Here is a 22833-nt window from a genome sequence, read left to right on the forward strand (position 1 = left end):
TATAATGGATGTCAGAGAAAATGCAAATGCTGTTGTTAGGAAGATACCTGGTTGACCTAGTTACTGATTCTCCCTAAAGCTTCACCTTAATTTTTTGCATTTATCCGAGTAGTGTAGCAGCTCTGGATTTAAGCAACTCTTGAAATCTGTGTTGTATCTTACTACAATTTCACTAGCTGTTAGAAATGTTTATGGCAATGACTCTTATGTATCTTATGCATGTGGGCATCTTCAAATACTTTCAAAAACGTGGACCAGAACTCTCTCTCCCATCCTGAATTCAAAGAAGCTGCTACTTTATTTGGAATTTTACTGTAATTAACTATTTGTATATCATGCCTCCTGTTAACCAATTCAATGGCCTTAGTAGATAAGATAATGCTTTACAAGGCCTTCTTTTTCCCCAGCTATATTCAATACTGTAGATTCTAGCTGATAATTGCAGTAGCGGCTTTATTCTGTGGAAATCAAAAAAGCAACTGTGAGAAAGAGGCTGGACTCCCACTTTTCACTGTTTGCTTCCTCTTTCCTAGTTTAAACTGTTCTAGTTTACGTGAAAATAGAGTTAGTTTTAACCTGCAGAAGCTTTCTGAGAGAAAAATAACTGTTTAATCTTTGATCTATGAGCAGTACTCTTGAAAATTTAGTATGTCTCACTCAGTATCCTGACTCAAGGAATGGACAAAAATGAGCACTTAGGGAAAAGTAAAAAGAGGGCAAGCATAATACAATATATCTCACTCTTTTGTCCCCAGCAATTTCCAGCTCAGGAGGTTTCCGGGACCTGTTAGAGTTTATCTGTTTTGTAGCCTCCAGTCCCTGGAATCTTCTTGAGCCTAAGTAAACTTCTTGCATCCATTTAAGCTTTTGCAAGCAGTTTCATACGCCTGTTACTTTGTGTTTGAGGAACTGCCTCATTCTGCTTTTTCTGGGCCCCCACCAGTTTCTTGCTATTTCTTATGTTAGAATAAAAAGTGAACCTCTCCAGGCCATTCAGAATTTGGTAGACTTCACTTAGCACTCCAGCCCCAATTCATCTCCATTTCAGACTGAAGAGCTTCATCTACTCAGGTTTCTTTTATGGAAAATGCAGTTGTTCTTGTTGCTGTTCTCTGAACCTTTCTGTGTTCTAGTATACGTTCATTCAGATGATCAGCCCATGAGTGGGCACAGTTTTCAGTGTGCGACAAGCTCGATTTTTGAAAAACTGTGTAATGGTGATCTCTGTGTTCTTTGTTATTTTCTAAATCTGACTATTTGTCCTACTTTGACTGCTCTTGAACACTGAGATGCTTCAGGGTATGTGAGACATTTGTATAATGGGTGAATGTCTTCAGTAAGAAAGTATATAACTATKCTGAAAACACAGTATTGAGGGCAAAATACTTTTAACTGCTTTGCAAATACTAATGCATCACAGATAGTATCCGTTTCCTATAACATGCCTGGCCATGCCTGACCCAAGTGTAATTGGGTCCCTGGTAGTAAAACAGACAGCAGGCATTTGAATGCACACTAAGTCACTGGGAAAGCAATGTAATGGAGTCATGACGTATGCACAGAACAATGTGGTCACAGAATTCTGTGATGCATCCCTTGGGCTCTTCCTGGCATGTAAGCTCTGAGAAGATAGCCTTCTCCAAAGAGATGGATCTCTTTCTGGGCAGAGTGACAGAATTTTAACCTATGCAAGCCTGACTGTTTTTTCCATTTTTGTCTCTGGATCAAGGAAATCCTTTGCCCCTGATGCTAATCTTGTTGCTTGTCATTGTGTAACTTAATAACCAGGTGCTGAAAGACCCTTGAGCATGGCAGACTGACTTAATTCAAGGTCTCCTGTTACTAGAGTCCTGGGGTTGCATGCTTTGTGCATTTTGAGCTGGTAGATCTTTAACATATATTTTCGTTTGAAGGGATTACTTTAAGTTTATGAATCCTTGCCTTGCCTTAAATTAGAATTAAGTCTTATGCCTCTTTTAATCAACTCCCTGCATGAATGGCACAGTATCAGCAACTTAGAAACCAGCTTAGAAACAGGAACCAGCTAGTCTTTTTTGCGCAGTGTGAATGTTAATGCCAACCAGTAACCTCTAGTTTCCCATCCACAGAAGTGCATCTTCTGCAAGAAGCGGAGAAAGAGAATTGCAGGTTGCTGCGTACAGTGCTCCCATGGTCGGTGTCCCACGTCCTTTCACGTCAGCTGTGCCCAAGCAGCAGGAGTCATGATGCAGCCTGATGACTGGCCATTTGTTGTCTTCATTACTTGCTTCAGGCATAAGATTCCATCTCAGGCAGAGGTGAGTAGGTGTGTGACTCCCAGCATTTAAGTTAGAATTTCCCGGAGTAACTGAAATCTTTAGATTGTGTAATTCTTTTAAAACTCTATTAAGGCTTGACTCTCTCTATGTTCAGCATAATCTAATAATATTGGTCTTGAATTCTAACCTCAGCTTTGCTACTGCTCTGAGTGATCTTGGACAGGTTCTTTGTATTTTGGTTTGCAGCACAGCAGGACTGTTGAGTGCTACTTTCCTCTTGCAGCAGTTGTAGTGAGTGTTTTTATGTAGAGATATTTGATACAAGATTATGCAGGAATTAGTTCTGGGACTCCAGCAGGCTGCATATGTTGTCATGGACTTTCATGCTTAGGTGATTGCTGAGTTTATAATGTTCTTATGTAGCCCTTTTAGCCATCAAAACCACAACAGTCCATTAGAAAGTATTTATTTTAAAGGCCTCAAGTTGCTCTGAAGAGTGAGAGCTTAATTTGCTAAGTAGTGTCCCTTAGGACTGGACAGCTGCAGCTGATAGATGGAGTTTTAAGCATTTGAAATACCAGAGGCAGAACTTCTCTAAAAATGCTGTTGATGGAGTCTGGGTACAGTTATTCATTCACTCTGAGCTAAAATTCTTTCCCTCTTTGTCTGCCACCAGTGGAACTGTATGCCTCAACATGTTCTTTATCATGTCCTTATGAAACAAGTGCTTTTCTTTTCTCAGCGAGCCAAGGCTGCACTCCAGGATCTGTCACCTGGACAGGTAGTCATCAGCAAGCACAAGAATGGTCGTTTCTATCAATGTGAAGTGGTCAGTCTTGCAAAGGAGACTTTCTACGAGGTGAACTTCGATGATGGCTCCTTCAGTGATAACCTGTATCCAGAGGATATTGTGGTATGTTATGCAGTGGGAGTCTGGCTCCAGTAGAGGGTGCGAGTGAATTCCTCCTGCTGTAGAGCAGCCACATTAGGAGAATTAGTAAGTGTTCCAACCCAGGGTTGTGTTGCAGCTGTGGTGTGCTGCAAGCCAGCTCTGCGGGAGTAATGTGAGACTGATATAGGTTAACTGAGGGTAAATAGGGGGAGAATTGCACAGGTGTAACGGAGGGTGCAGCTGATCTTTGCCTACTTAACAGTGATAAGTGAGAAAGAAAACTTATTGGTAACTTTCATACTGTTCCTGCGTGAAGTGCTTTGAAGATATGCCCACCCTCAGAATTTAAAAGCAGGTGACACAAATAGATGTTTCTCAACTTRTTTCTCAGTCATTAGAATAGAATAATTCTTGGGACATTGTGTGATGTGTTTCCTACAGGTGGGATAGATCCCCCCCCTCCTTGAGTTGCTTGTCCTTCATGTAAGGAAGCTGCTGACCCTTACTTCTTGTCTCCCAATTTTTTCCTTTTTGCTGTCAGAGTCGAGACTGTCTTCAGTTAGGTCCTCCTGCTGAAGGTGAAGTTGTGCAGGTGAGATGGACAGATGGACAAGTTTATGGAGCCAAGTTTGTTGCATCACATGCCATCCAGATGTACCAGGTACAGAACTGATAATCCTTTTCCCTGCCTTTTGCAGTAATTTCATCTTTCTAAGTTGCCTGAGGACTCTAGGCCTTTGCTTCCGGTCTGCTTAGAAGACCTTTGGGGACTTGTTGCATCAGGATTATCGTAGTCTTTTGTCCCAAGCCTTGCTATTTGCCTTCAAAGTTGAATTGAGATTAGTAGTTCTTTGGAAGTATAAGCATCGCACAGGAGAGAATTCCTGCAGCAATGAGAATTACATCCTTTACCTTGGAAGGGACATATCGTGGAGCAGCATGGTGCAGAAGACCCTGGCTGACTGGCAGTTTATGTAATCATATACACGCAGACACTTGCCATCACCACGTTGCCTTGGCTAACTTCTCTCTGAGGCCTTTTACACTGAATAAGAAGCAACAAGCAGCTCTTGTTTAAAAACTGAGTAGTACTTGCATTTAATTGTTCTGTACAGTTAATCTGTCTTTCACCTTTCCTGACTTTGAGCCCAGCAGGTGTTTGGAAATTCAGGGTTCACAATGAGCTGATCATGTGAACAGGGCTGTTCTCAAATCCAGTGTTTAACTGTGACCTTACTACAGTTCTGCCTGAGAGTAGGCAATCCAGTGTTTTCAGCAATGTCAGATGCTGGTAACACTTACACAAGTTAACAGCAAAGTATTTGCAGCTCTACTTAATCTGGCTTTCTACTTTTAAGTGTCAGCTTCTGAAAACTGCTAGTCTTTTCTTCAGCAGACTCAGTTTCTGTAGTTTAAACTAAAGGATATCTTTTCTGCTTAGTCAGAATACATTGTGCTTTGTACACTTCCAAAGGGGTGAATGTTGCAGCACAATTAAATTGACCAGCCAGGAGAGGCCCAGAAAAAGCTGGCTTGTCAAATGTTTAAAAGAATCCCCAAACTTGCTTGGTTTCTTTCACTGCCAAGGAATTGGCAAGGTTTTGGTTAAAGTTTGTTGCAGTATATATACCTGCATATGTGTCTTATAAAGCCCAAATGGTAGAAGATGATTTCAGGAGAGGCCTCTACAGGGAGGAAAAAGGCAAACCTTGGGTAGCAGTGGACAGGGTTTAATTTCGGAGACTATTGGCAGAACAAAATTTGTTTTTCTGACAGGTGGAGTTTGAAGATGGATCACAGTTGATGGTGAAAAGGGATGATGTGTACACTCTTGAAGAGGAGCTTCCTAAGAGAGTCAAATCAAGGCTGGTAGGTAAAGCGGGTGCAAACATCTCCTAAATAAGTTCATCCTAATGTAGTTTGTCCTCGGATAGCAACTGGTGTATACCACAGCAAAGGACTGCAATTTGATACTCTGTGCACATCTTTTTAAAGCTCAGTATTAGATCAGGTTACAAAAGCAAAGTTATTTTTCACCCTGAAAGACTTCATTCGCCTGCAAAGACTGGGGTGTGTAGCTCTTGCCATGGAGTTGCTGTTTAGGACAGTACTTGTCACTGCCCCATCCTGCAGTTGCTTACCTTATCCTTTACTCTGAAAAGCTCCTTACAGGGTGGCATTAATGGAGCTGGTCATCTTTAAATAGTAAAGTAATTTAGGTAGGAAAGAACCGCTGTGGGTTTCTAGTCTAATCCCCTGCTCAAAGCAGGGCTATCTTTGAAAGTTGGATGGAGCTACTCAGGGCCTTGTCCAGTCAAGTTTTGCTTGTCTGCAAGGATGGAAGTCCCACAAGCTGTCTAGGTCCGTCTTCAAGTGCTTTATGCATCTTGTTATGGAATATGTAACTATGGACAGCATGCCAGGTATCTTGCTTTACCAGGTGATCCTTTACACCATAAGGCAAAGCCTGTGTGCAGGTGCACAGAGTATTGCAGGTTTAAGAAAAGTGTTTCAGAGTGGACTCCTGCGCCGGGGGGTTTAAACCTGTCTGCTCCGTAAGGCCCAGAATGCGCTAGAGTACTTTTGAATGTTCAAACAGGTCAGTGCATTTATTCCTTTAAGAAAATGACTGAGAACTTTGATTAGCTACTCAGCTAAAATTGAAACGTGTAATCCTTAAGGTCTGTGACTACAGTTCACTTAAAATTGTCCCCAGATTTTTGTATCTAGTTTTTTAAGATGTTTCTCTTCCTTTGGGGTGCAGAAACCCAGAAAGTCAGTTTTTGAAGAAGGCTGAGTGTGCCCAAGCACTCCAAACTGGTCCTTTCTTTCACGCATTGGGAGGATGTGGGAGTAGGGATTTGGTCTGTGTTCTAGTGAATAATTCTACTTTTCCTCTTAGTCAATAGCTTCAGATATGCGCTTCACAGAGATCTTTGCAGAGAAGGAGGTCAGACAAGAGAGGAAGAGACAAAGAGTGATCAATTCACGCTACCGGGAAGATTACATTGAGCCTGCGTTGTACCGGGCTATCATGGAGTAAGCACTGCCTGTGGCAGAGGAAGAAGATGCCCACATCCCCAAGGATTTAAATGCTCCAGTACAACAGGCCATATTTGGATGCTTCAAATCCAGGGTGTTTTTGTTTTGTTTTTTTAAGGAAGCTAAAAAGCTGATGCTCTGCAGTAGCTGAAAGCCAGCTGTTGGATAGTGAAACAGATCCCATTTGCTGAAGCTGATGCCTGCAGGCTCCTGGTCTGAAGTTGGGTCCTCACTGAATAAGCCAGCTTGGGGGTGCTGCTTTCATCTCGTCAAGCAGTCTTGCTTTTTTTWAAAAAAAATTAGAGACGATTTTGACAGGTGGCAAACTCTTCTGGGAGTTGTAGCCAGGAATCTTGGCAGCTGCAGAATAGTACAAAATGTATTGTTTTAATTGAATAATGTTCCTGATTTGGGGAGTCTCCCTGGTGGCCACACCTGGGCTTGAGCAGGCAGTATTACTGGTGCTTGACATTGAACCTCTTTTTATATTTATATCCATCTTTTTGTCTCAAGCAGCTTTAGCCTCTTGTTTCTCAGCACCTCCTCTCTGAGGCTTGAGCTGTGGGCTGTTCAGGTCCAAGCAGACAGGAGGTGCTTGTATGAACAGGTGAAATGTGAAATTGAATCTTATTGGACAAATTATTTAACCCTCCGTAATACTTTTGTTCTGATACTTGTTTTGACTTACTCATAATTTTAACTGTAACAGTATGTGCCTCAGTACCAACAAAATCTGTCTCAAGCCCTGTGCAGTGCAGCTTTCTAACAAGAATACACATTCAGCTCCCAAAGAGTTTCTTTCTAGGTTTTCCCCCCACTAGGGCAATAATGACCAAAAGGACAGAGTCCTAACTTCCCTCCTTGAGATCCAAGCATCACAGTATTGGGTATGACAGGGCAGCAGTATTTGAAGCAGCATGACGCCTCTTCTGTAGCAGCCCTTTGTATGGCCACAGGCTTTTGCTTATAACAGTTAGATCTGGCTCAGAGAGGTGCAGCATGCACTGAACTGTATGTATTACTGAAAGGCTGCGTAATGCCCTTCTGAAGCAGGAGTGCTGCCATGTTGCTGTCTGGCAAAGGTTACTGCAGTGTTTTTATAGAGAAGTGAGTAAGTAGGGCACATCTCAGTCGTGCTGGAGAGAATTTCCTATCCCAGCAATAGGAAGCTGAATTAAGTTGGGTGGTAGGTATACCCTGAAGATGTGTTAACTTGCTCCTGTTAGTTTAAGCATTATCACAGTGCAGCAAGAGCTATGTAAACATGTGTTCCTTCCCATTCCTTAGGAAAGGGATTTTAGGCCATGGAGCAAGTTGGCTGCCTTCCTTTGCATGAAATGACTGGGTGATTTTCCTGCTGGAGGAAGAAAAAGGTTACGTTTTCTCCAAAAGCAGTTTGAGAGGAGAATCTTATAGTGAAACAGACCTAGTGCATCCCTGCTCTACAGGGACATGGCAATGTGTCTGCAAAATCTGGATTTGTAAGTTTTTTTCCTTTGTTACATAAGAACGCTATAAACCAAACTATTCTGAAACCCCAGAGCATCAGTTTGTGATTAGCAATAAAATGTAGTATTGTGTAGTGATACAACTCTTGATCAGAAAAGTAATAAACTACAACTTTTTTWAAAAAAAAACTCACTTATCCCTACATTTTTATAGGATCAGGAGGCTGATATGAGTAGCGAAGATTTGCACAACTGCTGTTTTGCATAGAGTTTTTCTGTACAAGGTTTGTGGCAGAATACTTTATTCATCAGTATTGGAAGACTTGAGATTCTTGAAGGGGATAGTGGCTTTCCTTTGTATATTTTCCCGTATCCAAAATTCCTGGTTGCTCTCAGGGTATTAGATCATTTTCTAATGGTTGAAGTAGTTTATTTGATAAAACTAGGATCTGGGAAAGCCAGAGCTTAGTAGCTGCAAGTGCTCAGCCTAAGCAATGAGAACAGAACTGCACTTTCTCTTAGTCTGTGTGTAAGCCTCTCTGGAGTGTTCTACTGTTAGCAAATGTGAAGAAAAGCTTGCAGTGTCTGCACAAATTTGCTTCTCTTCTTTCAGCATACTTAGGCTGAACACTAACCTGCGTATTACTGAAAAACAGTCTTTGCATCATCTCCTGTTTTCCCTCCAGGGAGAAAAGTTGTTGGTGTTCAGACTTTCTTGACAGACTACTATATAACTTAAATGGACTGTTCCCTCTGAAATGCTTGTGCTGCAAACAACTGGCTATAAACAGCATCATCCTGAAATGATGACCTAGTGCAAAGCAGCTGAATTTGTTTGAAAAGTTTCAGCTGCAGCAGGTTTTGCTGCCCACCTCTTAACAGAACTGACGTGGGTTTTGATTTTTTCCTTCCCCTCCAAGAGTGTTTGTGCCTGGTATTTGTTTTCGAACAGGAGCTTTGTTCTGCTGCGTTTTCTGCAGACTCCAGGCTCATGCTCTTGTCAGTTGGCTGCACTGTATTGGAAACGGCTGCTATCCTGCTGCACTCGAAGACAAAGGACCTTCCCAATTTGCTTGTCAGTTCTTGTGCCACACAATTTAAATGTGAATATACTTCATCCCAGTGCAGTGATGGAACTGCATATTGGCTTATATCCATGAACTTAAAACAAAATTGGAGACCCTGGCTTTGGGATCTGTAGTATTAGTGTATAGTATTTGGTAAGTAGACTTACAAAAATCATGGGATTTATGGCTTGAGGTGTTAAAACAGTGAGCAGATACCTCAAAGATACATATGCTTTGAATTATCCAGACTTGCAGAACTTGACTGATTGCAGTTTTCTTCGGTAGTTTGTGTTGGGAAGTGTATTTATTCCTGTTACAGAATCATTCCAGTGAGGGGACAGTGCTGCTGGAGTATGAACTGGGCAGGTGTTTCTTGAATGCGTTCATTAGAAGGTCATGCTCAATACACCCTGTGGGAACTCTGCTGGCCGCTTGTTAGATCCATTGCATGTGATGTTGCAGGCAACAGACTTCCTCACCTCACTTTTCATGAAATTTCTGTTTGTGGCTGGTTCAAGTTGGACCCATAAAAGGCATTTTTATTATAAACAAATAGTGGCCTGCCCTCAATTCAGGGTGAGGTTGGCAAGCTAGTGATTACTTTTTATAAGATTTAAAAAGGAGACTATCTTCTTTGTAAAGCACCTGATTGCAGTAATGTTTCTGCCTGTGGCTGGGCTTCTAGGAGACCTCYTGTTCCATCAGCAGACCCCTCAGATGACCAGAGACAGTACCTTTCAGTAATAGAATCTATTTGCTTTGTTCCTTTTCTCTCTCCTCAGTTTTTTGAGCTGGGGTTGAACTGTTTCTGCGCTGTTTGAGGAGTGTGGCCCGTCAACTGATCACCTATTCCAAAGCTTTCATGCATCTCTGCTCTTCCATTTTCTAATTGGGCTCCTGCTGTCTGACATACCTGCAGTTGTGCGKTTTTTTCATTTTTTTAATGCAAACGTGGGATGAAAACAAGACTCTGGTAGCCTGTATATTGTTTTCAGTTTGATCAAGTAATAAATCTAATTTCAAAACGGACAATCTATAGACTAATTTCAGATCTGCAAAAATGTAACTTGGAAATTTTCATTGTGCTTCTGATTTTTCTGTTAGCATTTTTTTCTCCTGATAATCATGTCCTTGATGCTTATCCGGTAAGTTCTTAGGTGTCTTTCAGAGAGGCTGAGTAGTGTTCTGTTATTTAAGGACTCAGTCTGGTGTAGCTGTTAAACTAGAACAAGGGCAGAGATGCAGATTCAGCCTTCCTAATTGAAGTACAGATCTGAGACACCTGCAGAAAGAGCTGAGTTGCCTTAAGCAGCTTCTGTTGAGAGGCAGCAGTAGTGCCAGAGGAGGAGTCATCAGAAAATCGTTCTGGAGCCAGAGTTACATAGCTCTGCTCTTTACTTTGGTGTTTACTCTTGAATTTCACAGTGCTCATTGAGACTTGCTGAACTGGCAGTCAGGGAAAGGAGATTCATCTACTTTAGCTAATAGATTTTTGTTCCTGATATGTAGAATGACCTTGAGAAAATAGCTTATTCATTATTTTATTACTTCAGCCCATATCTTTGGTGCCTAGAGTGCTAGATATTCATGGAGCCAGCTTTTCAAGTTGCAGAGCCTTTGTTAAAATATCCTTTCTCCTATCAAATTAGTAGACATTGCAGGAAGCTTCCCATGTGTGTACACGCTTCAGGATACGTGCTATTTTAGATACGACACAAACAACATGGAGGATTACTAAATTGCCAAAATAAGCCTTTTTCCTATTTCACAATGATCATTCTTCATTTCTTCTCATTGCTTTTAGAGCAACTTTAGATCTCTCCCTCAGATCARTGAAGAGAGCAACGCTTCCAAGTGGGATAAGTGTGGTGTTATCGGGCTCTAGCAATGAGGATAGCTAAGGATGTGTATCTATGTTTCCTTTGACCTCACCAGAATGGTCTGCAGAAGAATGGGAAGCATTCACCTGATTGCTGTCTTCGAGGAACCCACAGCAGATTCATACAAGATTTTTTTTCCCCAGTCTCTTTGCTGCAGCGTGAATAATASGATAATGCTGAAGGTCAAAACTGTTCTGGCAGCACCTGGAGAAAGAAAATGTGTGGGATGGTACTAGAAAATGATTTAAATGATGCTCGTACGTTAATTTGTAGACTAATAAGAGTGAGGGTGAAAAAGCCTGAAAAGAGGTCCTTAGACCATAATTTTGCATTTAGACAGAAGAGTCCTAATTTTTGTGAATGGTTCTATTGGACTTTGAACACCTGCTGAACATGGTACAAGAGAGGAATGAAATGGGCCTGCTGGCTGGGCTCTTTCCCCTTACCTGCTGGGAGAGTTAGTCCTGTGTATGTTGCTGCACTGTGCACAACAGATGCCTGTCACACTACACAAAAACCCAGTATCGCAGTAGTTCTTCTCTTGCCTTTGTCCAAACTGTTCGCTGAAGGAGGAACTGCCCACTCACTGGCTGTAGTGAAGGCAGACGGCTTGYATGCTTGGATATATCCATACCCAAGTTGGAGTGCTCCATACAGAGCAGGAGAAAACTGTCTTTGCACAGAGTTTGTGCAAAGTTTTGAGTTATTAGAGTTTGTCAGCTTGTCACATGTCCAAATAGGACCTGTGTGTGCACTGTGATACGTTGTATGCAGGTATACTATAGACTGAAGCAGGCTACTTCAAGAAGTTTAATGAATCAAGTCCACAATCTTGCTGAAATTAGGGAGGCAGGAGGTATGTGGTACTTGTGGACCTCTGGAGAAGCCTGAGGCATGGGAGGTAGATGGTTGTATGTACATATGAATTAACATGCTTGGACYCTGATTCCCTGGTTATTTACTTGAAATGCTGCTGCTGTTGAGCACCGTATCCCTGCACATTCCAGTTAATGTTAGTGTCCATCCTTGCAACTGCATCCAGCAGTTAACTTGGATGTCATCATTACTGATGGCCAGAAGTGGTTTAAACAAAAAACTGGGGAGAATCTCTACCTTTGGTGTAGGTGGTAGGTGCTGACTGGCTGAAGGTTGTGTGTGCAGGGTAACTATTAACTTCTAGCCACCTTGGTGGTAAATGGGAGTAGCCCACAGTGCTGGTCTGGTGCTGGAGCTGGGGRTACAGGATCATTCTGCTTGAAGAAGTGAAGTTAGAGGCTAGTAGAAACTGCACAGGTTGGCTGAGGACCCCTTCTGATTGAGCTCTTTCTGCGAGTGGTGGGTAACTACCAGGGCTGCTTGGCTCTGCAGCCAAGGCACAGCTTTTGCTTGTCTGGCCAGGCAGAGCCTGGGGCAGGATGAAGGAAGCAGTTGTGCTGGCAGCCAAAGAAGGTTCTGCGGTGAGTCTTTGCCTTCCCTGTTTCCAGATGGGTAGATGTTTCCAAGCATCATTTAACAGCTGGTGTCCAAGGGGACTGGCAGGGGAGTTAATACTCTTAATTATGCCTTTTTCCCAGTGTATGSAGGGGGGTAACACAGGGCATCCTACTTGGACCCTCAGCCCTTCTGGCAATAGGGCTGGGGCCAGTCCTCCTCTTTCTCGCTGCCCTCAGSCAATGGCTCTTCTTGGATCCCCGTGTGACAAGGGGTTTGCAGCACTGTTCTGGGCTGGGGAGGCCCTGATGAGGGCCCTTAGCCTTGTGAAGAGCCTGGCAAGGGAAAAGGGACGGAAAAACAGACCTCGGCTTTTCTCCCTCCCCAGCCGGAGAGGCTGTGCGGCTGCCAAGGGCTGTGCGGCAGGGAGAAGAAAGGCTGCCTTCATGGGAGCTGTGTGGCTCTGAGCTTCTGGGCAGGGAGCCAGGCACGTCAGCACCTGATGGGCCAGCTGAAGAAGTGCTTCTCTCTCTTCAGTTTGTCCAGCCTAGCCCCAGGGCGTCTCCAGAGAAGTCAAGCGGCACTAAGGAATCCTAGCGGAGTGGAGTCTTTCCTAGCCTGCTTGTGCCCCTCTTCTGGCCCAGCCTCTTGCCTACGTGGGTCACATCTTCAGTGTCAGTGTGCCGGGGATAACCTTTCCCCAGGAGCCTGACCTGTGCATCACTGCCCCTGGGCCGGGCCCTGGACCGTGCTGTCTCAGGCAGCTGTCCTCGGGGCCCTCCTGTCTGCCCATGCCCCCAGCCTCCCCCGGTTTGTGGGGGAGCATGGACAGTTCCCAGTGAGAGGTGCAGGGCTGCAGGGGAATCCCGAGGGACCGGAGCTGCCCTTGCCTCCTGCAGCAGATCCCCACCCCTGCCTGGATCCTTCCGGGAATGCTGGACAGAAGAGCCCTTGTGCAGCGATTCCGGGGAGGTGCCTGGTGCAYAGACTGTTTGCTTTTCTCTCTGGGGCAAACAAATGGCAGGCTGCAGCTGGGCCCTGTCTAGCACCTGAGAGGTGTTTGCTTCTCACCTCTTCTGGAGCCCTAAGAAGCAGGCAAGGTCCCCTGGGCTGGCAGCGYGCTGCGTTCTGCTCCCTGGGCTGCTCTGCTCTGGCCATGGGAGCTCCCAAGGCTCCCTGGTGCATGGAGGGGTTGTGACAGATGGTTCCTCTCGCGGAGCCTGGCACCAGGTAATGTCTGGCAGGAAAGAGCTCGCAGTCTGGTGCCCAGCCCAGCTGAGGGCCCCCATGGGTGCTGAGGTGCTGGGTGCATGCGCATGCTCAGCAGCAGCAATACGGAGAGAAGCCTGTGAATGTGCCTCAGTTTAGATAACTAAAGTGTGCAAAATGCACCCCTGAGGAGAGCGAGAAGGGGACTGGGCCGGGCAAGACAGTGAGATCTTGTGCTCRGTGTGCCTTTGCTTTGGGAGGGGGTTGGGCTGGCGTTTTGCTGACTCGCTCTGGAGTGAGAAAGAAGAGATGGCTGCAGAGSGAAGACGGAGCTGCTGGTAGCACTCGGGACACGGCACCTCAGGTTCGAGGACAGCTCGGACCACAGCTAGCTGAACAGCTGGGGGGGGTGGGATGTGTCAGCCCCCGCATGTCCTGTGCTCCGAGTCCACACGTAGAACTGTCCGCGGAGACTTGCATCAGCCCGTGCTGCAGCAGGGCGTTACGTGGAGGGGGGCTTGCCCGGACACGGTGTGCCGGGCCTCGAGCTCGGGCTTCCTCCTGGGCTGCCAGCGCTGCATCTCGGCAGCCCTGGGCGCCGGGAGCTGGGAGCTATTTTGAGAGCAGCTGTGGGCCAGAGGAAGCAATGGCTGGGTCTGGTGCCGCCGCCGGCAGCGGCGGGGCTGTCTGTCGGGGCGTCTGCGCTGCTGGATAACCTGGCTGGGTAGGACGCCTCCCCAGCGAGCCCCGCCAGCTCGGTGAGCGCTTCCAGGGCAGCGCCGAGCGCGAGCTGCGTCTGAGGCAGGGCGCAGACGCCAGGCAGCGGGGCTGGGAGCCAGCGCGTCCCCTGGAAACGGCGCGTGAGAGGCTCGAAGCGCCGTCGGCTCCGCTCCCCAGGCACCTCGGAGGCAGCCTGAGGCAGGGCCCGCTGCGCGGCCAAGGCGCGCGGTAACTGCGGCTGCTGCTCGTCTCTGCCCCTGCAAACCCGGCTCGGGGCAGGGCGGAGAGCGCCCGAGGGAGCCGCGGGAAGGACTCCCCCCTGCCCTGCGGCACCCTGCATTGCCGGGGTGCCACCCTGTGCGAGCCGAGCCCCGCTGCAGCGTTTTTCGTGCGCAYGGAGCCCGGCAGAGCCCGGACCCGGCGGGGCGGGCGCCCTGCTGGGAGCATCGCGGCCGCGCGGGGAAGCGGTCGGTGCCTCTGCGTCGCTGCCGCTCTGACGGGGCTCTGCCTGCCGCCCACCTTGCAAGCACTGCTGCTTCCCGAAGCAGCCCTGTCCTGAGCCTCTGGGACCCGCAGCGCCGGGCAYGGGCTCTGCCTGCCAGCACCGCGTCTGTACCGGGGCAAGAGGGTCTCTGCTCCGGGCCGGGTTTGTGCTCTTCCTCTGTAACAGCGAGGGCTGTTCCTGCGAGGGCTGGCACAGCCCTTCCGGCTCTTCCCCCAGGCCTCCTTTTGCTCCTTTTCCCTCTCAAGTGGGGTTAGCAGATGGGCAACTCTGCCAGGCTCCGCGAGCAGCCGCCTGCCTGTCCTGCCCTGGGGATTTAGGACGTGCAGAGGCAGGAGAGGAGGAGCTGGTGCCTTCGTGCTCTGCAGCTGGGCGTTGCAGAGAGCAGGGCCAGTCCTACTCACCAGACCCGGCTCTCAGCTGTTTGGGGTTTTTTTTCGGTTCTTTGGCTTTTTCCCGTGGCCTCGGCGCTGTGCCTCCCCTCCTGGTCCCTGCTCGGCCCCTTTGCTCTTCCGCTGGGCGGCCCGGTGTCGCTCGCTCTTGTGCGCGCAGCGCCGGGAGCTCGGCTGCCTGTGTCCCCTTTGGCACCGCACAGAGCGGAGGGGGCTGCGCAGCCCCCCGTTTCAYCAGTGCGAGAGAGTCGCTGCCACGGGCTCCCGGACCCCAAATCCCCTCTCCCCCTCCTGGGTCCCGTGCACCCCACAAAGGACAACGCTCGTGGCGCTGCCCATCTTCCCGGGCCRGGAGCTCTGCTGCACGGCGGCAATCAAGCTGCCGTGCCGGGGTGCTTAACACCCTGCRCTCAGCCACGCGTGGAGCCGCGCAGGGATTTCCGAGGCAGCGGCCGTGTCCGAGCATGGCACCCTGCCTCTTGTGCCCAGCGTGGTGCTGTGCCCACGCGGCTGCAGAACGGGCTCAGCCCGGGGCCGCCTGGCAGATAACCGCTCTGCCAGAGACTAGCGATTTCCTCCTGCGTAGCAGAGACCGTAGCACAGCTGCCACCAGCCTACTCCCAGGATATTTTTAGGGCTGCCCATGCTGATGAGCAAGAGGTGACAGCCTCACTCCACATCCGGACCACGAGACGCCTGTCTCGGCCCCGCTCCAGGGCCAGCTGCTCGGGAGGAGCCTGGGCGCCCGGCAAGGTTGCTCAGACCCGCAGCCCGGCCAGGGGTGCAAGGCACAACCGCCCTCGGGGAGCACGAGAAAAAGGAGCGCAGGCTGCAAYGGCGTGAGAGGGCTGGGGACCAGAGGAAAAATGAGTGTGCACATACACATACATGTGTGTGTGTGTATGCACACTTCTGTTTTGAGTGCAGCTTCTAAGACTGGGTAATGCCACAAATGGCCCGCGAACGTGGCAGTGAGCATGGGGTGAGGTCTCACTCCTGCTTCCTCCGGGCTCGTGCGGTTTTGCCACTCCTGAGAAATCAGGTGAACAAATGCCCCACGTTTTGCCGGCTTTGAGCTGGGGGGCATCCCTGGCTTGGGAAGGAGAAGCATCTCGGGTATCTGAGCAGAAATGGTGTTGTGGGACTGAAGCGTGGGTTGCAAAACACAGCGTGTGGCCGCTTGCTGCTGCGGAAACAGGGAGCCCCGTGTGCCCGGGGAGATGTTCTCTTCTGCAGGGCCCAAGGCTCCTGGAAGCCTTACAGAGGAATGGGTCCAAAAGTCTGCCTCCGGGCACAGCCCTGCGGCTGCCCAGCCCTGGGGAGGGGACGCAGMCCATAGAGAGGGAGGAGCGCAGCCAGCTGGCGTTGCCCTGCTGCAGCCGCCGAGGCCTCCGCTCCGAGCTCGCAGGCTCGGTGGGCCTGGGCGCTGGGCAAGGTTTCCCTGGAAACAGCCTGGTCTGGAAGCTGTGCAAAGGGCCCCCAGGTTGGAAAGCAGTTGCTGCTTCCAAAAGGCAGTTTTCGCGACGTCCCTGGGCTCAGAAACGGCTGAGGTTGAGTTGGTGCCGCTCTCTAGGGTAAGATGCTCAAGGACAAGCAGTGCGGGGAAGGAGGCTGCCCCTCCGCTCRGGCTCATCCATGGCCGGTGCCCCCACGCTGCCAGGGACACCTGGCATGGAGCGGGTGCCCCATGCTGCCGGGGGCACTGGGCCTATCTGTGTGTGTGTGCACACGCGTGTTGTTGGCTTCTTGTGCAGCCTCRGGTGTGCCGTTCCCACTCATGCACGAGCAGCCCAAGGGTGGGAGCTCGGAGCAGAGCTGCCGGGTCGACCCAGGCTGGGGGGAGACACGAGCCACCTTGCTGGGGCTGTCCAGGGCTGGTTGTGGAGGTGGCTCTGCCGTGGAGAGAGGGTCCTCGATGCCAGCGGCTCTGCGATTGCCCAGCTCGTGATTTCTGGCTTGCTGTGTGCCATCCCTGCAGCTCCRGGCTGTGCGGTGCTGGTCCCTTTCGGGCTGCCATGCAGCGCTCTGCACGGGTGCCGTGACCCACCACCACTGGGAGGTGACAGTGCCAAGCCACGGCCATGTCCTGGGTGCTGGTGAAGGAGAGGAAAAGCCCAATACATCTCATAGTGCCCCAAACCTAATTGCCCCCCTCTCCCCCGCAGAGGGGGAGCAGGGCTGGGGCACGGTGGTACTCTGCCGGCTTCACACTGGGGTTTGCTCACTGGTGCCGGTGGCTTGTAGCTGCCGGACCGACAGTTGACCCCTGTTCGTGTTGCTGTGCAAATAAGAGGCRCTAATCTACCCCATCTCCCGGGAAGTGGTCTGGCAGGGAGGATGTCAGTGGTAATGACGCCACTCTGCAGTTAACTTCCCCTGCTTCTTGGCAAGACCAAACCCTTGTGGGTCAGCACCCAAAGGCGCTTCCTGTGGGCTGTGCTGGCTCCTTGTTATGTTAAGTGGCTACAGGCACGCACAGGTTGCCCAAAGGCCGAATCTCACACAGGTGCAGAGCTCACAGCTGGCAGCAGAGCCCGAAAGCCCTGACTGCGTCCTGCAACGCAGGGCTCAGCGCGACGCCCGCTCAGACACCCAGCCCCTGCACCGCTGTCCCCGGCTCGTGTGGCCACTYGCCCCGGTGGCTCTGCCGTGGGGACCATCCTGCAGCGGCTGGCTCGTCTCTTTTCTCCCCATTCGTGATGGGGAGAAGATGAGCACCAGTCTTGCTGGTGGGTCTCCAAAGCCCCCTGGCATGGGAGCCCGGCGAGGAGGGTTTGGGGAAGGCTCTGGTCACCTGTGCCAAGCTGGGAGCAGCCGGCGGCTCCGCAGCACCGGGACGCCCTGGGAGCTGAAGCGGGTTGAAGGAGCATCGCAGAGTATGACCTGCATGAATGTCCCAGCAAAATCAGTGGTTTTATGCCAAATTGTGCAAGAAACGGGGCCAGGAAAGAAGGCATGAATGACTTGCCGACTGTGGTTTTAGGCACTGTGCTCAGCTTGAGCATCCAAACCAGTTACCGTGCTGCAGGAGAGCTGCGGGGCATCACGGCCGCCGCGGCGGACGCGCCGGCTCGGCAGGTGTCGGGGGCCGCGGCGGGTCGGACGGGGCTCGCGCGGGTGTCGGCGAGAGGAGCCGGCCGCCCCTGCGCCGTCTCTCCGGGAGCCCGATGCCTGGGCTGTAGGWCCTTTCCCGGGGTGGTGTTGCTGCTCCTCAGGATTTCCATGTCCGTTCTGAASTTAGCACGGTTGAACTGGACATCAGGTTGGCTTCGCCGGTGCTGCAGAGAGAGGCAAGAGCACTACCCCTCCGCTGGCAAACCCCCTCCGCGCGTCTCTGGATCCCGTCGTCTCCCAGCCGATGCGCTCGGATGCACGCACTTAGCAGCAGCTGTGCGTGGGGATGGCTGTCTCTTTTCTGTCTCTCTTTTTTTTTCTTTATTTCCTTTTTTATCTCTCCCTCCTGCTGCTTTCCGGGAGATCCTCCGTCTCCTGGTACAAGCTGTCCTCCTTGTTCCCAAGTACCTTACTTTGCACCCTGGGCTATTTAAAATGCACCACGGCTTCAGATAATTTTATCAGACGGTTCAGATCATGCCGTAACAGCAAGCAGCCTGTTCGATATTTGTATCATCCACAAATTTAAGCCTTCGTCTTGTCATCCAGATAATTGATTTTAAAAAACTATTAAATGGCACTGGACCAAGGAACAGTCTCTCGGGGTCCATTGGGTCCCCATTTGTTGATGTCTCCCCATTAAAACTTGGCTCACTGACAGACCTCAAAATGTAGCTGTTAATGAATTTAGTTGTTAATCTAACATGAGCCTTATTAATTCTTTATAATACATGTTTTTAATTAAAAACTGATGTCATTGTTGAACCCCGTGGAAAAGCCCGAGTGTGCTGTCTAGATGCTGCTGCTTTTGTCCGCAGACCTTTTCTTTAATGCAAAGACAAGGAGGTTTTTAAAACATTCGCGCTCTAGGAAACCACACGTGTGATGCCATTTACTGTGTTTTTAGCTTACCAGTGACAAAATCCCAAACCTTAATGCAGGTGTCGCTGCTGTTTCTTTGCACGTTGCTTTGGCTCTTTTTTGAGGCAAAGGCTTACCCTGGCCACCCTCCAGCCCAATATTTGTTAAAAATTAACAAGTGTGGTTCAGAAGGAGCCGCAAGTGCATCATCAACACGTTGTACTCCTGGCACGGACGTGCCCGTTTTGGGAGCTGCAGCCTCTCCTCGCGCTGCCGCGGTGCAGACGTCCCRCTCCAGCCGCGGGGCTGCGGGAGACGGGATCCCTCCTGCAGCTCCCTTCCAAGGAGGACACAGACAGCGGTTGGAAAGTATCTACCTCCCCCGCGTTGCTGTTTCTGCTCTTTGGGAGGCTTGAAAGGAGCCAGGGCGAAGCCGGGCAGAGCTTCGCCCTCAGGGCAGAGCCGGCAGCTCCCGTCCTTGGGCTTGAGGCTGCCAAAGCGAGCAGGAGCCCCTGGGGCTCCCGGGGCCATCCCTCGTGTCTGGTCCGGGTTTGTGACCTTTCCAGCTTTAATTGGCTCACAAAATCGGGCCTATTCAGGAACTGYCTCAGAAGTTCAGGTCCGCCTGGCATTGCTTTGCTCCACGTCCCAGTTTGTGAAAAGCCACCTTGCCYGTCCGCAGCGCTCGGAGCGGTCGCAGCTGATTGCCGCAAGGGCAGCGATCTGGCGTTGCGCTCTCAGCCCAGGAGAGACGAGCCGGTTACTCAAGGAGCTGGGCTGTTTCCAAGTTTACATATCAGTAGTGTAATCAGCTGAAGTGCAGTTGCAGGTTTGTGATCGCTGCATGAGGTCTGGAAAAAATCTCCAGTTTCACTCCTAGGTCTCAAGCACATTAGACCGGGGTGGCTGCTGCAGAAAAATAACGCCTTTGAATAGCAAACACACAAGGAACATTTGAGCTGTCTTCTTTAAGGAACAGGATTAAACATGAGGACTCCACCCAGCGCATTGTTTTTACTGGGCCATTTCCACAGCATATAGCAGTGCACCAGCTTCCTGAGCGCCTGCTCTTACTGGAGGGGGGGCAGGTAAAAATGTTCGGAGGCATTGAATAAAACTTCCTAATTTCACACCGAGATTGGACTGAGCAGCCGCAGGTGCGACCTGCCTTCTTCCCCTTGTTTCGTAGCACAGCGGCCGACGAGAGCCGGGACACCTGCTCGCGTAGGGCTCTCCGGCTCCGCGGCCGGCACGGAAACGCGCTCGGAGCGCGAGGCTCTGGCTGCCCGGGTAAAATATCCGCCGGGAGGAGGGACCGGGGAGGGGGAGCCCATCCTGCCCGGCGAGGCGGGATGCCCGGAGCGGGGGGCGTCACCGTCGCCCCGCTCTGCCTTTCAGCGCCGCGGACGGACGCACGGCAGCGACGGCGCCGCGGGTGCCGGCCCTGCCGGGCAGCGGGTCTGGGAAAGGTCTGGGGCAGCCTGTGCAAACGCCTGCTCCCRGCAGACAGGGCCGAAGCAGCACTCTGAGACAGAGGAGAAGAAAAGCAGACGTAACCCCCACGTCAAAGCACTGGTGAAGGCTTGTTGCGGGATGCTGCGGCTTGGAAAGGATGTGGGGAAACCCGGGAGGTTATATAGAGCAGAGATGCCAAAAAAGGGACGGAGGGTGGGGGAACAGCCTGGCAGTAAGAGAATTAAGGAGCTCAATGAATCTAGTGCATTGGGAAGACGGCTGAGAGGAGGCTTCCTCCGTGTCGTGTCACAGCAAGGGAACACCAGGCTCTGAAAGGTCCTTTAATGGAGCAGGAGGCAGAGCAAAACRGTGCGTCAGCAAGCTGGAGCCAGGCTCGGAAAAGTGGGATGCTCCTCTAAAAGAGGGGCTGATGGGCTCCTGAAACAGCGCCGGGGAGCTGGGAGTCTCCGGCTTGCGTCTTGAGATCGAGCTTTGCTCCTTTCTTGGGAAATGTGCACGAGCCAAACACGACGTWCTGGAGCTGATGCCCGACGGTGCTCTGGGTGGCAGCTCAAGTCCCGCAGCTGGGCGCCAGAGAGGAGCACTCGACTGTTTCGTAGGAGAACGACGCTGGGAAGCGCGGGCCGGCCGGGCAGGTCGCGGGGTGGGGAGGGTGGAAGGGCGGGCTCCGGGGGTCCATCCGCGCGGGCAGAGTCACTCCGCTGTTCAAAACCTCTGGAGCGTGGTCAATTTTTTTTCAGCCAAGTTCTGCTTGGTTTAGCTCGCCTGATGGGGGCCTGCTGCCGTAGCACTGACCGTTTCGGCTCCCCGAGGCGCTGCCTGCGGGCTGCTYRCCCTTGCCCAGAGCTAGCGCCCGCRCRCAGGAGTAACGCGCGGCGTGTGCACGAGATCAGCCCAGTTGGGCCGGAGAGATAAAGACACCGCGGCAGCGTGCTGCAGCCCAGACCGCGTTCCCTGCGCGTCGGTGGAGGCCGTCTCCATCTAGCCACGAGTGGAAAGAGACCTTCCCCGCCGTGCTTAGGTAAYGGCGCTGCTCCTGCCCGGGGCTCAGCGGGCCGACCGCTGGCCGGCACAGGCGCCGGCTCGTGCCCTTTCTTCCGGCCAGCCTTGCTGGAAAAGCTCCAGAGCATTCTGGAAAGCAGCGTGGCAATACGACAGGATTTAATCAGCCTTAATTACTCCCCTGCTCACTATCTCCTAGCAACATCCAGCTTGACATCTGCCGGCGAGCGAGACGTGGAAGCGAAGCAGGAACACAGTCAGGCTGCAGCCCGGCCGCTTGAACCAGACCACGGCTCCGGTTCGGCTCGTGGCCCTTGGGCAGCCGCCGGCTGGTGGTACCCGACTCCCAGAGATGCTCGGGGGCAGCTGCGGGCGCTCGGGGYGTGCGCCGCGCCGCCGGCCCCTCTCCGCGCGCCTCCTCCGCGCCGGCGGTGCCCGCTCCCTGAAGTCCCCGGGGCGCCTCGTTTGCCGTCTGTTCGTGAATCACGGAGGGCAGAGGCGGGAAACCGCAGGGTCCCCGTCGTCTCGGAGGTGGGAGCTGATTGCTCGTGGTGTCCTTTCGCTCGGAAGACTTTGTCTTCGATAGCACCAATCGCTTCTTCAATCCCCGCTCATCCCCGTGCCCGCAGCCACGTGCGCCCGTGCCTTCCCGCTGCCCTGCGCCCGGCAGCGCGGTGGCAGCCCCGCGGGAGGGCGGGATGCGGCCGGGCGGCTGCGGGTGGGAGCTGCAGTGCGGCGGGAGGGCGGCGGACGCGGCTTGTGCAGCYGGCGGCGGTGGCGGAGGCCGTGCGAGTCCCCTGCGGTGGGAGCCTGGGGGCTCTGCAGGCGCTGGCAGTGCGGTGGTAGGAGGGAGATGTGGTGCCATGCAGTGGTGGGCAGTGTGGCACAGTGCAGTCACTGCAGCGTGGTGCAGAGGTTGGAGGGAGGCACAGGCTGGTGCACTTGCTGGAGCCACGCACTGCGGCACGGCAGTGTGCGGAGATGTTGCAGGTGCAGCTARGTGCAGGGGTGTGCAGTGTAGTGCTGTGGTAGGAGGGATGGTGCAGTGCAGTCTTGACAGGAGGTGCAGTGACTGGAGGTGTTCTGCAGTGCTGTGACTGGCAGTGGCTGCAGAGGGGCAGGGCATTGCGATGGTAGGAGGGGTCTGATGCAGGGGTGCAGGGCAGTGACCGGGGGACAGTGCCGTGCAGTGACTGAGGAGGTGTGGTGCAGAGCTTGGAGGGGAAAGTGCAGTGCGGTGATTCAGAGAGTGATGCAAGTGCTTGGAGAGTGGCAGTAGAGTGCAGTTCTTGGAGAGGGGCAGTGYAGTGATGGTGGATGCAGTGCAGCGTTTGGAGAGGGGCAGGGTGGTGCAGTGATGGGCGTGTGGTGCAGTGACTGGGGGTGAAGTGCAATTCTTGGAGAGGGGCAGTGCAGTGATGGTGGATGCAGTGCAGTGTTTGGAGAGGGGCAGTGTGGTGCAGTGATGGGGTGCAGTGCAGTGCTTGGAGAGGGGCAATATGGTGCAGTGATGGGGTTGCAGTGTGGTGCAGTGATAGG

General features: G+C 51.6%; 1 protein-coding gene across 1 annotated transcript in view; it reads left to right on the plus strand.

The window, feature by feature from the left end:
* Window positions 1-9739, plus strand: part of KDM4A (lysine demethylase 4A) — a 27579-nt gene extending 17840 nt beyond the window's left edge. Inside the window, exons 16-20 of the mRNA XM_085298213.1 lie at window positions 2109-2297; window positions 3001-3171; window positions 3692-3811; window positions 4927-5019; window positions 6053-9739. Coding sequence (XP_085154339.1) covers window positions 2109-2297; window positions 3001-3171; window positions 3692-3811; window positions 4927-5019; window positions 6053-6193 — 714 coding nt within the window. The 3' untranslated portion in view covers window positions 6194-9739. The remainder of the gene's footprint in view (window positions 1-2108; window positions 2298-3000; window positions 3172-3691; window positions 3812-4926; window positions 5020-6052) is intronic.
* Window positions 9740-22833: the final 13094 nt, after the last annotated feature.

Source organism: Rhea americana, unplaced genomic scaffold, assembly GCF_003343005.1.
Source record: "Rhea americana isolate MKP2758 unplaced genomic scaffold, rheAme1 scaffold_136, whole genome shotgun sequence".
Taxonomy (NCBI): Eukaryota; Metazoa; Chordata; class Aves; order Rheiformes; family Rheidae; genus Rhea; species Rhea americana.